Source organism: Gavia stellata, chromosome Z (genome assembly GCF_030936135.1).
Source record: "Gavia stellata isolate bGavSte3 chromosome Z, bGavSte3.hap2, whole genome shotgun sequence".
Taxonomy (NCBI): Eukaryota; Metazoa; Chordata; class Aves; order Gaviiformes; family Gaviidae; genus Gavia; species Gavia stellata.
In genome coordinates this window covers 70,346,002-70,361,681 of record NC_082637.1, presented here as the reverse complement: position 1 = coordinate 70,361,681, position 15,680 = coordinate 70,346,002, and the positions used below count along the sequence as shown (strand labels likewise).

The following is a 15,680-nucleotide window of genomic DNA, read 5'->3' as shown; positions in this document are numbered from 1 at the left end:
AGTGATCAGCACTCCTGGCAAGGGTAAGATCACTACTCATTGATAGGAAAATTTGATAAGCTTTTTGATCCTTTGCAAAACAAAAGTGATTAGGGTTATAGCAGTTTATAACCAGCATGAGAAAAACATGGCTCTTTGAATGTCTGTGGAACATCTATAGGCACACAGTACCAAATCTGATGGATTTTTCTCACATCAGAAGGATTTAGAAAATAGGAGAAATCTTTCATTTGCATGAATTATTGCAGCAACCAGTGTTATGGTGAGATGCTTTTCAATCTGCTTTTCAAAGGATGGGAGGCTTATACTTACTAAAATAATGTGTGAAATGCCATGCATGAAAGGGTATGAGGTTGACCTTGCTTACACAAAGACTGGAACACCTTATAAATATTGTGGGATGTGATACACAAAGTTATGCATATACATAATGAAATTATTTTGATTTTGTATTATTTCTTTGAACAGAAAGAAAGGTGGGCAGAAAAAGGCTCTAATATTCGATACTGGGATAATGTAACTGTAAGAATGAAAATTGATGCGGGAGCTGTAGTTTGCAAGGGAAAACACAAGTAATGCTGATGTTTCTGTGAGAAATTGTTGGAACACTAAAAACTAGTTACAGTGGAAAGAAACGTTAATAACAAGACATAAAGTGCTTTCAATGTAGCAGAGAGAGCGGCCATGCTTTCTCACGATTGAGAGACACCTCAATCTTTCAGTCCATTTAGAGGTGAAGAGCCATTTAAATGGTGAGGTGCCCTGGTAGGACAGATCTGAAGATCCTCCTGTCATCCAAATGTGCAGGTTATGCTGCCTGTCGCACTTGGGCCTGACTTGACCTTCTCTCATCTCGTTGGACCAAACAGGCCTCCACTAATTCCGCTCTTAAGTTGCGTGTAGAGCAATACCCATCCCAGATGGCTCCCATTTTCTTTTTTCTGATGTTGTGAAGAAGGTGAAAAACGCAGTTGCCTACAGCTAACCTGGTGTCCCAGGAAAATGTCTTCTTCGTTTCCCAAGTCTCAGGGAACCATGTCTCCCATCGCCAGATGCTTCCTCTTCTAACGGCCTGTGGAAAGGCTGCGGCCGAGTCCCTCTGCTTGTGAAATTATGTGGGCTAGAAGGGGATGGGATGCATCTGGGGTTATTGATTCTTGTCAGGGCCACTGACTCTTGTGTCTGCTCCACGAAGGTGGGAGGTGGAGGCTTGACTAGGTTTGTGTCCCCCTCCTTCGACCCTCTTGCCACCAGGCCAAGGCTGCATTTTCCAAGGCTATTTTAGTAAGAAAGTTAAAGTCATCGCTGAGCCACCGTTACCCACGGTCTGCCCTTGTGACCAGGCGTACTCGATGAGGGGCCAGCCGGCCCAGAGCAGAGCAAAGGCCCGCCCTCCGTGCCCAGCCTGCCCTGAGGGGCGGCACCCGCCCCGCCCCCGGCGGCGTGGGGCGGCCGCGCATGAGCTGGCAGGACCCGCCCCCTTGGCCCTCCCTTGCCGTCGCCTGTGGCGGCCGGCGCGCATGCGCGGCGGCTGGAGCCTGGTAGGCGCGGTGGGGGGGCAGGCCGAGAGGAGCGGAGTCGTGCCGTTGGGGGCGGGCGGTGACGGTGCCACCACCGGAGCGGGCTCTCGCGAGAGCTGGTGCGGCGCGGCCGCTCGGCGGGCGCGGAGGCAGGGAGCGGGCAGGCGACGAGGCCGGTGGCAGGGGGCGCTGCGCCTCCGCGCCCCGCCCACCCGGCGAGGCTCCGCCCCGCAGTATGTGCCGCTGCCTCCTCCGCCGCCCGCGGAACGAGGGGCGGCCGAGCGGCGGGGGCCGGCGTGCCCGCGGCGGCCTCTCGCCATGAACCTGCACCAGGTGCTGACGGGGGCCGTGAACCCCGGGGACAACTGCTTCTCCGTGGGGAGCCTGCACGACCAGCCCTTCACGGTGAGTCCTCGGCCGGGGCCCGGGCGCCTCCGCCGGGCCCGCGCCCCTGCGCCGCGCTCCCCGGCGCCTCAGCCGGCGCCGAAAGCGGCTGCGTCAGGCGCGGCGGCGGCAGCCGGCCTTTGGAGCGGGGCGGCTCGGCCCCGGTGACGGCGTCGGCCGGTAGCGACAGTGCCCGCCGCCGCGGGAGGGCTGCTCCTGAAGGCCTGCGGCACGCCTGCCCGGGGCCGGGGGGTGGGGGGGGCGTGCAAAACTTTGTCGGAGCGGCGGCTGTGCCCGAGCCCGGAGGTACGGGCATCGCCGGGGGTGGGCGGTCCGGGCGGCGTTTCTGGCTGGGCAGGGAGCTCTGGGGCGCGGGGCGGGTGCGGTGCCCGGCAGAGGCAGGCAGGCACATGCCGCTCCGAGGGGGTTCGCTAGCGCAGGAATATGGTGGCTTTGATAAAAGATTACATAAACGTCAGCCGGTAAATGCGACTTTCTGTGGAAGGGAATTTCAGCACTCGCCTTCAGTCGGATATGTAATTAAAATTAAAATCCTTACTGGTCATGGTTGAAGAAGATGTTGAAATACCGTGCCTTAGTGTTAAGATTTTAAAGCAATTTTTGAACTCCCTGTCGGTGTGTATACTTAGAGTGGAGAAAAAACACTTGCAGTATTTAGTAAAGGCTAAAGCCTTTTATTAGTGTTTGTTTTCCTCCCTTTCACTTTTGTTTTGTAAACAGACTTCTGTTGTGGTTTTTTTCCCACCCTCTCTCCGAGATATACCCTTCCTGCCTTCTGTTTTGGCCTGAAGAGGAATGAAATAAGACACAGCAAAGTTTCTCAGTGCACTGCATTTGAGTATTTTTGACCTTACCTTTTCTGGCTGCCCGTAATTACAGCATAGTGTGGTTTTGAGTTTTATAGGGAAATGATAGATAGATAGAAATGTAAGAATTAAGAAACTTAGTTTTTTCTGTCCTGTCTGGTGTACGCAGTTAAATTTAGCTGGCGATTTGCAACCTCCCTCTGCGGCAGCAGTGCAGTACCAGTGCTGGAAAGGTGGGATACAATCAGTGTTCAGAGCGGAGCACCATGGAGCTGTTTTCCCCAGAGTTAGGCTGGCTTTGCAAAGTCCGTTTATCTATAGCCCTGTCCGGTGATGTGGTTGCTTCCAAAAAAATGAATCCTGTAAATAAGTTCATGTTGGAAGACTTCTTAAACTGCAGCAATCGGGATTTCAAATACCAACTGTGCCTAACTTTCTGATTTTACATATCCAGACATGTTAAAGACCCACCAGGGTGGGAAACCATTTGGTAAGAGACAAGGAGGCTTGCTTTACAGGGAAATGCTAGTAGACTTTCAAAGTATGTTCGTGTAAGTTTTCCATTTTGTGTTTTTTTTTTTTTTTGAAGGAAGTAGTTTGAGTTATCAGTGTCACTGAATTACTGTCCGCCTGTTGTGGCCTAACTTATCAAAAGTGTTAGAACTCCCTAATGGGTAAGAAGAGTAAGACTCTCTCTTTGGGGAGAAAGGAATGACTGCGAAGTGCTGTTTTCAGTAACTGTTTCTATGGTCTTTTTTACAAGAGCTATTTTGACATAAATATAGTAACAATGTTTCCTATAGACACATTCATCTTGCTTTGTTTTGTCCTTTTCCTGGGAAGGTTATTAATGGATTTATTTTCCTCATTTAAAACTGCTAACAGAAATATCCTCAACAGCTTCAGTTTTGGGGTTTTTTTTGTTGCTGTTAGACATTTTATAATGCCATGTTAAGTTCACGAGATTGCTCAGAAGGATTAAGAAGTGAAAAGTACTGAAGCTAATTTCTGCCTTTTTGGAAAGAAGTAGTGGACTTAACCTTTAGAAAATCCAACAAGAAAAATGGACTGTTGTTTTCCCATATCTGAAGTCATGATATAAGCATTAATAAGTATAAATACTGTTGAATAATATCTTAGAAATGGAAAAAAACATGTCTCAGCAAACTTTCATGCTTCCAGTTTTCGTGGCTGAGAACTCATAGGAGTTGATATTTCAGGGTTATGTACTGTACAGGTGGGGTGAGTTACCTTTGCCTGACAGGAGAACTTGGTCTGTGATACCTTGAACTTTTTTTATAAATATGGCCTAGAATATTGTCTGATATGTTGTATTAAATATTTAAGGTGAAGAGTTCTAAAATATTACAGTTTTAAGCTAAAAATAACAGGTTCTTTTCCTAAACTCTGAAAAATTGGAAATGGAACTTGTAAAAAATGCCTGTACCCACTGAATTGCATGCACCTTTTCTGAATATGTGCAGTTCTGTTTAAAATTGGTATTTGAGATACTTGTCCTAATAGTGTGCAGTTGGCAGAGTTTTCTTGTTCTAGCCTTCTTTTTTTACAATGTGAAGTGTCAAGCGGAGCTTGAGCTTCCTTAGAGAGAATGCTGATAAAAAAATTTTTGGCATGTCTTTTATTTATATGTAGAAAAACGGTCATAAGCATTGAGATACCATAAGAAGCATGCCTGTTGTTTATCTGCTGAGAGCGGTGGTAATAACGTATGGTACACTAAATGAATGAGAATTCATCCCTCAGAAGTCAGAATTTAACTGTTTATTCTCTGTGTGCTTCTGCTGAAATCTAATTGTTTTATTTTCTGCGTACTTGTCCACAGTAGACTACATCCTTTGCTTTCTTTTTTTTGTTTTCAGATCTGAAATATTTGAGTAAAAAACCATTTGTTTAATAAGTTCGTGGAGTTTATCACATAGGATACTGCTGTATGAGTTATTACTGAAGTTGTATTTAAGTTACTGGGTAACCAGCACTGATATCCCTTTTGTGATTGGTTGGCTTTATGCATTTTGCTTATTCAGTTCTGCTTCTCTAATATTTTTTTACCTTTACTTTTTTCCAAGTGTCAGTAGAGGGGGGAAAAAAAATAACTATGAGCAATAACAACTCTGTAAGCACAGGTCCCAAGACTAGTAATGGAAGTCACAAAAGAGTGGTTGTTGGTAGGGGTAAAAATTGGGGAAAGAAAGATAAGTAGCATGGTTTATTTCAATGCAACCAGAATCTTTTCTGAATAGATGTCCTCTCTTTATGTGGTTAAATTCATCCTGGACTTGAGACTTGCTTTGTGTGATTGACAAAACTGTGAACTTCAAACGTTAAGTTGAAAAGCACTTGGAAAATGTGTTTTTTGAATAGTTTGGTCAAGACCACGCTGAATTTTCCAAAGATACTGGGTTGTGATATAAAGATTTTTGGCTTTGTAAAATTTTTTTCACAAATAAAAGTAGTTTCTGTGGCTCAATAAAATTGTTGCTTATCTGTCTAGAAAATACTTAACATTTTCTTTGTATTTAGAGCTCGGTGTGTATCTATAGTCAAGAAAATTAACTGACTGGTCATAAGAGTCACTCATGAAGTTACACTGTTTACACCTGCTTCTTGATTGTGATTTAGAAAAGGGAATGAAACCTTTTTGATACTTTTTTTTTCCCTCCTATGTTCCAGTTAACCTATTCGGAACTTAAGAAATGAATTGGTTTTTTAACTGAACTAATCTAAAATTTAAAAAAAGGGGATAAAACCAGTTCACACTTCAATGAAAAGTGCAGTTTCAGTGAGACTTGATTCTAAGTGCATGGCCAATCAATTTGTCATTTAAAGAAGTATGTTCAAGTAGTTTTCATAGGTAAGAAAGTTGGTTTTTTCCCCCAAAGATGATAAAAGAGTATGTCTTAAATTTAATTAATCTTCTTAATGAAAGACATAATTTTTTTTAAAAATAAGATATTTAAATATAATACTTGGATCAAGTTTTGATACAATAATGGGGATGGGGAGAGACCATGCTAAAAAGAGTAATGCAAATTTATATCTGCACAGGTGAGTTTTTTTAATAGAGTAATTCAGTGAGGTACCGTGTGGCTCATGGTGACTGTGCTTTTTGATTTTGACCATTGTGTGCAAAGGAGAAAAATACAGACGTATTGCAGTATCACCCACGTCATAGATTTATTTGCCTTTAATTTTTATCTTTACTTTTTATAAGAATGACCTTTGTTCTAAATTCTTCTTCTTAGAAGAACCGATGGTGGGGGAAGAGAAGTGAGACACAAGGAAATACCCCTTTCCCACCTGTTATATGTTTAGGTGCTCAATCCAGCAGAAGAAACAGGTGTCTGATGTAATTAACAAAGATGATTTTTTCTATTTTTTTGGTAATAAGTTTTTGTTCCTTGTCTACAATGCTTTTCCTTGGAATAGTTTTTTTTTTAAACTGGGAAATGAATCTTCCGTAGGGTAAAATAGTTGTAAAGGTCCTAAAAATACCTATTGAAAACTTCCACTTTCAAACGTGATAGAACTATTACTCAGCCATTATAGAATTTTGATAAAATCTCTTTAATCAGTCAATTTGATTGTGAGCCCTGGCATACTGACCTTTGGGACTTGCTTCATTTCAGTTGCAAGGGACATAAGAACCATTGAGACCCATCAGTGATAAAAATGGTCTTGATGTGGCTCGAGAATTACCTCCTATAAAGTAACTGAATCAGTTGCAAAACAAAAGAAGCAAAAGATAGTGTGGGTTTTTGAACTGGTAAGCTTCCAGTATAGCTATAGCGGGGAGTGAACATTTCCAAATAAGTTAAATGCGGTCCTTTGGTCTGCTTTGGCTAGGTGGTTCTGTATGACCTTGGGCCCAGCACAGAGTTCTGCATTATCTTTCTAGTCTGTAAGTTCATCCCATATATATTTGCATCTGCTATATATATTACTTTATAAATGCATATGTGCGCACACATGTACTACTGCATTCACCTGTGGATAATAGTTGGCAATTTATGTTAGGTGTACTTGTGCCTTTCATGTACGAGATGTAGGTTAAATAAACTTCGTGCAAGTTGTGTAAGGTAATGTGTCAATCATTATATAGCTGTAGCAGAAACTATGGCAAAAACTTTGTATGGCAGTGCATAGAAGAAATATATAAAGAGGGTCGAATATAAGGGGGATAAGTGCTGCACTATGTAAGAGGTCAAGACCCCTGCTCATTTGCTTTTCTTCTGTTGAGAGTAGTCTGATTTGCCAGTACCATTCTCTGTTTCTGAGTTGTGTGTGTCAGGCTTTCACTTTAGAACGAATCATTCATATAACTGTCTATACTATTTTCTGTTGAAACTAACATGCTTTTAAAGTAGTGTTACTGCCAAAATACCAGTTAATCTTCTCCAAAGAAATATCATTTTAGAAATAAGTTTTTAGAAATAAGAGCTGACATCTGATTAAAAGAATGTGTAGAAATTGTGTGAAAACCTAGTACTGCCTGCAAAATCACATTTATTTTCACAGGCCTGAAACATCCTTCACTTCCTAATTCCAGGCTTGTTTTGCTAGGTCAACAGCTAGTGAAATCCATGTTCATGGGGCTTGAACTAGTTCTATCTTGTTTATTTGTGTAACAGAAGAACAAAGCATTGTTTAATAAACGTTCTAAGAGCATGATAATGTCAACATTATCTGCTTGTCCCATTGTGCAAAGACAACTTTTTTGCAATTATTCTAGGACGTTCTTAGGGTGAAAGGCTTTTATGGCTTGCCAAAATCAGACTTAAAGGCTCTGCTTGCTTGAAAAAGGCACCTGTGGTTCTTTTTTTAATTAATATATATTTAGGAATTCTTTCCTAGTTGAACTTTATGGCAGCATTTTGTGCCACCCCTCCCAAGGACCAGGTAATGTAGACAAGAGTATAGATATGAGAAATGCTTATACTCTGAAATTGCTTCTTGTCCTACACATGATGGGATACTTGAATTACCTTTTTTCTTAGTCTCCATAGCTTATAAAAATGCAATCTCCATAGCTTCTCTTAAAAGGAAAATGAGTGACATGCGAACTATTGTGGACAAGTCTTGCAGTAAAAAGTAGATAAAGTTGACAGATAGTCAGAATTCATTTTTGTTCTATCTGAGAGACTGTTAGGGTATAGAAAGTATCCCTTACTCCTGAATACTGACTTCCATTATAGCAAGCTAAAATACCTCACACAGTTTTTTGAGGTGAAAAAAGTGTAAGTGTAAAATTAGTCCAGCTCTTAGTTTTGTGCTCTTGTTTTAGAGAAGTGCCTTTATAGGAAAATACTGCTTAGAAACCTCATGCAGAACTGCAGTCGGGGTTCCAGTGAGTGTGTATGAGGATGTGACTTCTCTGCACAGAGGCAGCTAATGGACGAGTTGCGATGGGGACAGCAAAGAACCAAAGGAAGGGCACCTTAGGAGCAGGGGAACACTCAAGCTTCCCTCCCAAAGTGTCTGGTCAGTGTGAGGTGTAATGGGATTGGGATGGTAGGCAACAGTAGGAAAGGGAGCCTATTGCAGTTTCATTTGCCAGGCAGCTTAGTTACCTTCTATTCAGACACTTCTTTCTTTGAAAATATATAGCTTCTTTCCTCTCCGCATCCCTTGCCTTTTGTCTTTGAAATTGCGGTTCTCCTGCAGGCAAACATTGACTAAAGGTCAAAAATAACCTCCAAGTCATCATCCTTCTGCTTGGCTGTAGTTATATTTGGAAGCTCTTTGAAAATGCTGCTTTTTTTTTTTCCTTCCTACCTCTTTGGGGACAGATCAGCTCTACAGGCTTATGAGCTAGTCAGTGGTTCTGCAGCTTATTGGGCATTGGGAAGTCAATGTGACCACGTATGATCTAATCCAGCTGAACAGACTGATGTCAGAAGTGATTCTTTTTTGCCTGAATGTCAATTTTTTCAGGTAGTGTGGAGAATTACCAGAACGTAAGGATGGAAAGATTGTATTTTTCTTCCAAGAATAAGATTTTAAAAGGGCAGTTGTATTGAGTTTACGTGGCAAGGTTTTGGTAGCCAGGGGGCTACAGGGGTGGCTTCTCTGAGAAGCTGCTAGAAGCTTCCCCTGTGTCGGATAGAGCCAATGCCAGCCGGCTCCAAGACAGACCTGCTGCTGGCCAAGGCCGAGCCAATTGGCAATGGTGGGTTGTGCCTCTGTGATAACATATTTAAGAAGGGGAAAAAAACCCAACTGCTGTACAACAGCAGCTGGAGGAGAGGAGTGAGAATATGTGAGAGACAAGACACCAGTGAAGAAGGAGGGGGAGGAGGTGCTCCAGGAGCTGGAGCAGAGATTCCCCTGCAGCCTGTGATGAAGACCATGATGAGGCAGGCTGTGCCCCTGCAGCCCATGGAGGTCCATGGTGGAGCAGATCTCCACCTGCAGCGCACAGAGGACCCCACACTGGAGCAGGTGGATGTGTCCGAAGGAAGCTGTGACCCTGTGGAAAGCCTGTGCTGGAGCAGGGTCCTGGCAGGACCTGTGACCCTGTGGAGAGAGGAGCCCACAATGGAGCAGGTTTTCTGGCAGGACTTGTAACCCCGTGGGGGACCCACACTGGAGCAGTCTGTTCCTGGACTGCACCCTGTGGAAAGGACCTACACTGGAGAAGTTCATGAAGAACTGCAGCCCATGGGAAGGACTCACGTTGGAGAAGTTAACAGAGGACTGTCTCCTGTGGGAGGGGCCCCACACTGGAGCAGGGGAAGAGCGTGAGGAGTCCTCCCCCTGAGGAGGAAGGAGCAGCAGAAACAATGTGTGATAAACTGATGGCAACCCCCATTCCCTGTCCCCCTGTGTTGCTTGGGGGAGGAGGTAGAGAAAATTGGGAGTGAAGTTGACCCTGGGAAGAAGGGAGGGGTGGGGCGAGGGTGGTTTTAAGCTTCGGTTTTATTTCTTATTATCCTACTCTGATTTGATGGGTAATAAATTAATTTTCCCCAACTTGAGTCTGTTTTGCCTCTAATGGTAACTGGTGAATAATCTCTCACTGTCCTTATCTCAACCCATGAGCATTTAATTACATTTTCTCTCCCGTGTCCTGTTGAGGAAGCAAAGTGATAGAGCAGCTTTGGTGGGCAACTGGAGTCCAGCCAGGGTCAACCCACCACAGCACTCCTCTTGCCCCCACTCTGGTCTGGATTCTTCCAAGTGCACTTATAATTAATTGTTAGAACTGAGAATCGCTATTATTAGAAGATACTCCCCAACTTTTCTTCAGAAAGTTCATCCCCAATTTGACAAACTCTTTTTAAAAAACACAGCATATGAAGTTGGGCAAGAAATGAGTCTTAAACATAAAATAATAGCCATGTTTAAACATAGCAAATGGGAGGAGGAGCTATAGCTCTTGGACAAGAATTTATATTCATAAAGGGGACATTTCAGGAAATGGAAAGTCTATGATGTTTGCATACCTCTTTGAGCTACTGCTGTCCAGCACAGCCAGGGTTAGCGGGAGATAGCCCGAGTTCCAATACTGTTTTAAGTCCTTGTTCCTGGTACATTCATGAAAATACCAGTTCCTAAGGACTCCAGTGTGTAGTGTTTGATAGTTACTTTAGTGTTCTTCCAGGTGTACTCAGGATTTTTTTTAATATGTTAAAACTGGTCGAGTTCTTGATCCCATTAAAATGATTAGTTTATGAACTTCAGGATCGCTGCTAATGGTACGTGTTACTATATATGCTAGTTCTTGCTCGTTGTGGTGGAAGTACTGTAGTGTTGTGATGCTACGTGATCTCAGGCTTGCATGTGAAGCTAGAAATAGAGAGAACCAGATGGGGAAAATCTAGTAAGTCTATAAAGTGCTGATGAGGCCTAGAGGGGCATACAGAAGAACAGGTAGGCTTCATACAGTCTTCAGCACTTCAATCTCTTAAAGACATTTTTCATAAAGCCATGTTATCTCTGTAAAGTGAAGCACTTTTTTTTTTTTTTTTTTTTTTTTTTTTTCCCCTTAAAATTGTCTCCATAAGGAACACTAAATTCAACAAAATGGCTTTGGGAAGAATTGTATATATGGTACTTCTTAGTTCACCAGGCAAAGGTTATTCAGGACTTAATCAGTGATTCACCAGGTGAGATGTTTTTTAACTAAAGAAAAAATACATTCTGTGAGGAACAGGTCCAAAGTTCATGTCATTGCAATATCGAAATAATCACTTTAACATTTGAACCAAAAATAGTACTCAGTCTCCTCTTTTGGAATGTGTTTTAAATTAGACTGCTTTGGAGCCTGAGGTTTAATATGTCAGTTTGTAATAAATGCTGCTATTTTGACAGGAGGAGTTACATTGCTTGAACCTCTTCTTGAAGCTGAAGAGGGGACAGACAGGAAGGGGCTCAAAAACCTGACCAATAATAAATGTTCATAAATATATATATATAGTAATATTTAGTCTGTAGAAGCATTCTAGACAGCATTTTCAATTATCAGGTTATTTTAAGGGTGACTGGTGGTCTGCTGGTTAGAAAGTAATAACTTAATATTGACTGAGAATGGTGATCACAGTCTTCTGGGTAAGATTGTTTTGTGAACTATCACTGAATCCTTTGTGGGGAAAATTGTCTTTGGACCAAAATCTCCATATTTTTAATTTATTTATTTTAATGTATGTAATGGTATGATAGTCTAGGTCAGGCTTTCACGTGAAACACTTGAAAACATGAGCATCAGATTTCAAATTTGTAAAATGAGCATTCAATTTTTCTGCTTTTTTTTTCAAGTAAAAAGAGTTTTTAGTTAATATACTAGAAATTAGTAGGGTTGGTTGTAAGGCATGATCGTTTATGTCAGTATATGGACATCTTCCATCTGCAGTTTTTGTGAGACTGTTCTGCTCTTGAATCTTTTGGCCAACTAATGGCATTTTTGACCTTTTTATCCTTCTCTTGCTCTCTAACAGAATACTATTTTTTGAGCTCTTAGTTTTGTTGCTGGCTTCCTGGCTCTAACTTTTTAATGGATGTGCATTCCTTATTCTAGGACTTTCATTCTTGAATGCTATATTCTTATGCTTATTGGATGATTCTGCTCACTATTATTTGCAAAAGTTTCTCCAGTCTTTAATCTTTCTCTCCATTTTAATCTGTGCTCAGTTTCTAACAAAACTTGCATAAAGATAGGAAGAACTTTTGACTTAGACATTGCAGTACTCAATCAGCTGGCTCTGGGAATGTGTTAGATAAATCAAATTACTTAGTGACAATATAAATTTAAGAGAAAATAAAATTAATCCATGGAATGCAAGTAACAGGAGACTCAACAAGTCTGAAAGCACAGCTTTGCTTTACTATAACTAAGCTTCATTCTGTTACCCTTTTGAATTTTTCCTTTACTAAATTCCTTACTAAGTGCTTTGTACCATTTTAGCTCCGCAGCTCCATTTCCCCTTTTCAAAAATTTATTTTTAAATTCCTCTGTCTCCAGTCTAGGAAATATATTATTTTTTCCTACTTTGCATGAACATTGTTCTTCCTGCTTTTTCTTTTCTCTTGTATGTTTTCATAACTCCAACTTTTTTGCCTCTTCTTTCTTGAACCACTGTTTGCTTGTTCTGCAAGTGGTGTGATGCATTTCTAAGCATGGAGGAAGAGTAATTTGCCACTTTTGTTGCTCAATTTAAAGTGTAGACATTGTTTGATCTCTGCAAATACCTGTGTACTTCTGTTTATAGTGTTCTACACGGACAGGATATGTGGACTATGGTGTTTCACACTTTAACGATTTGCACTAAATAGCTAACGCTTTACTTAATTCTTGTTTCTTTTTTAGGCATATGCATCAGGATGTGATATTGTGGTATTGGGGACTGACTTTGAAAGATTGCAGATAATCCCTGGAGCAAAACATGGAAACATTCAGGTGGGATGTGTGGACTGTTCAATGCAACAGGGGAAGGTACGTAGAGCAGCGTTTCTAATAATGTTCTAGCAATGTCATGTTAAGCGCCTTCCCAAGAGTGTGGATACTTGCAAATTAAAGCAAATACAGACAAGTGAATAGGAAAATGGCCAGTTGCTTCATGTCTTTATTTGTGGTAGGCAGCACAGTGAATGCGAAATAGTAACCATAGATAAGAGATTGTAGCAGATACGTAGGGCTGCATAGGAAGATACAGATACGTGCAGGGCTGCATAAAATCACAGAATCCCTAAGGTTGGAAAAGACCTGTTAGATCATCAGGTCCAACCATCAACTAACACAACCATGCCCATTAAACCATGTCCCACAATGCCTCATCTACACGTTCCTTGAACACCTCCAGTGATGGTGACTCCACTACTTCCCTGGGCAGCTTATTCCAGTGTCTCACCACTCTCTCAGTAAAGAAATTTTTCCTAATATCCAGTCTAAACCTCCCCTGGTGCAGCTTGAGGCCATTTCCTCTTGTTCTGTCACTTGTCACTTGGGAGAAGAGGCCAACACCCACCTCTCTGCAACCCCCTTTCAGGTAGTTGTAGCGAGCGATAAGGTCTCCCCTCAGCCTCCTCTTCTCCAGACTGAACAACCCCAGCTCCCTCAGCAGCTCCTCATAAGACTTGTGCTCCAGACCCCTCACCAGCTTCGTCGCCCTTCTCTGGACACGCTCCAGCACCTCCATGTCCTTCTTGTAGTGAGGGGCCCAAAACTGAACACAGGATTCCAGGTGCGGCCTCACCAGAGCCGAGTACAGGGGCACGATCACCTCCCTACTCCCTCTGGCCACACTGTTTCTGATACAGACCAGGATGCCGTTGGCCTTCTTGGCCACCTGGGCGCACTGCTGGCTCATAATTCAGCCGGCTGTCGACCAACACCCCCAGGTCCTTTTCTGTGGGGGAGCTTTCCAGCCACTCTTCCCCAAGCCTGTAGCATTGCCTGGGGTTGTTGTAAGCCAGGTGCAGGACCCGACACTTGACCTTGTTGAACCTCATACAACTGCCCTGGGCCCATGGATCCAGCCTGTCCAGATCCCTCTGCAGAGCCTTCTGGCCCTCAAGCAGATCATCACTCCCTCCCAACTTGGTGTCGTCTTCAAACTTACTGAGGGTGCACTCGATCCCCTCATCCAGATCATCGATAAGTATATTAAACAATATATTTGTTTGAGAGAGAGGAGGTAGCAAGAATTTGACTAAAAGATGAGTAAGGTGGAAGCAAAGGTAACTAACTTACTGTGGCTTCACACTACTGGGTGTGTCATCGACATGCTTTGACATGTTAGTGGCTGGCAGCAGATGAGTGCTTCCACAAAAATCACTTCCAGGTCATCCAGAAAAATTACATCCCTTTCAAGCAATTCATAAAGTCTCAAAACTGCTCTTGGGCAGGGTTTTGCTTTCTTGAATTCTCAGCTTTTTCTTTTTCTTATGTAGGTAAACTGGATCAGAAATGTTGTATTTTAGACACTATAACGTTTCAAGTCCTTTTTACAGAGGTTCTTCTTAATTGTTCTGTCATGGTAAGGAAGAGATAGCCAGGTAACTATCCATTGGGATGTCACAGTGTGATTAAGCTATTCACCACTTCAGTACGAACTGTGTCTGGATGCATGTTGGCTCATCTAAGAGGGTTTTTTTACTTTGTTGCATTCTTTAAGTCTGTCCTAGTGAGAAGATAACGTCAGCCTTGTGCACATCGCTTCAAGCCTTATGAGTTGATGAGAGCTTTGGTTAAATTCTGGTGTCCATCTTGAGACAAGACCTATGCATAGAAACTAGTTCATGTTTACACGTGAAGTCTGTGATGATGGTCCCCAGCCACCATCTGTCCCTGCTTTTTTACATTTGAGTGATGAACTCTTGCAATGGTAGTGAAGGCACATAAATGAAAATGAGGAAATGTTCTCCTCTGTGTCTCTGGTATCTCATAGCCGTAAAGACTGCCTGTGGTTCTCCATTGGCCACTGTTAACTAAAAAGTTTTTGACTTCACTGGCCGTATATTAACAGATGGTGGAATGCACATATAGATCACATATCACAGTTAATCTTATAAAAATTTTCTGCAAATTTGCAAGGTCATCTTAACTTCATGATAGCAGTTCTGTATGCATTTAAATGACAAACTGTCCTTGAATTGTAAATGAGCATGTACTAATATAGCAAATGATCAAGCTTACTAAATTTCAGAATTTTTTCGTTACTTGAGTAGACCTATGTGGTCATTTTGATTCTCCAAGTTAACTATTGTTTGCTGTTAGCAGTTAGACTAGATGTATTTGCAGAGTGCTGGAATACTAAGCAGGGAATGGCTATGAATCTACTTACCGACCGGGCTGATCAATACATTTCCAGTTCACTGTTGCAAGAATGGAATTTCTTTTTACAGCTTCTTCATCAGTATTGACACACAGATTTCTCTTCAGTTTACCTCCAGATTATTCTTTGTTGTTTAAAATCTATAGGAAGAAGCAGAATGCAAATAATGCAGTTTATTTAGGCTGCAATTTTGAATCTTTCTAGAAAGCGTCCAGTTATAATTTGTAGTTTATGAATGAGTAATTTTTAATTTTTTTACTTTACGGAGAAGTGCTGTCAAGCATTTTCTGCATAATAGCTGGCCTTTACTCTCTTTGCAGGATCTCCATCATTCTCCCTTTGGATGACAGAATTTGTTTGTAAAAACAGTTATTTCCTAGTTACGAAAGTAATGAGTTGAAACTTTTCTCCATTCTTGCCCCTTAAATCCAATTCTAGTTTATTGGGAAGTCAGTGCCTTGTGAAGATACCTTGAAGTAGCAACAGCTTAGAAGTTCATGTATGACCCACCTCTCCCTTGGCTTTGAAGGGTGGGGGGAACATGGTACCCTCTTTTCTCTTCCAAGTCTGGTTTGGGAGATAAACTTAATTCTCTGTCTCCAAGAATGAGATGAGGGGAAAAAAATGGATGAGAATTTTTAATCATTGCACAAAAGAAT

The 15,680-nt window shown here is 42.0% G+C and overlaps 1 protein-coding gene across 5 annotated transcripts in view; it reads left to right on the top strand.

Moving 5' to 3' along the window:
- Window positions 1-1,838: 1,838 nt before the first annotated feature.
- The window catches only part of DMXL1 (Dmx like 1), an 82,360-nt gene continuing 68,518 nt past the window's right edge, over window positions 1,839-15,680 (top strand). For all 5 annotated transcript variants that reach the window (XM_059834063.1, XM_059834064.1, XM_059834061.1 and 2 more), the window contains exons 1-2: window positions 1,839-1,925; window positions 12,555-12,680. In XM_059834063.1, coding sequence (XP_059690046.1) covers window positions 1,839-1,925; window positions 12,555-12,680 — 213 coding nt within the window. The remainder of the gene's footprint in view (window positions 1,926-12,554; window positions 12,681-15,680) is intronic.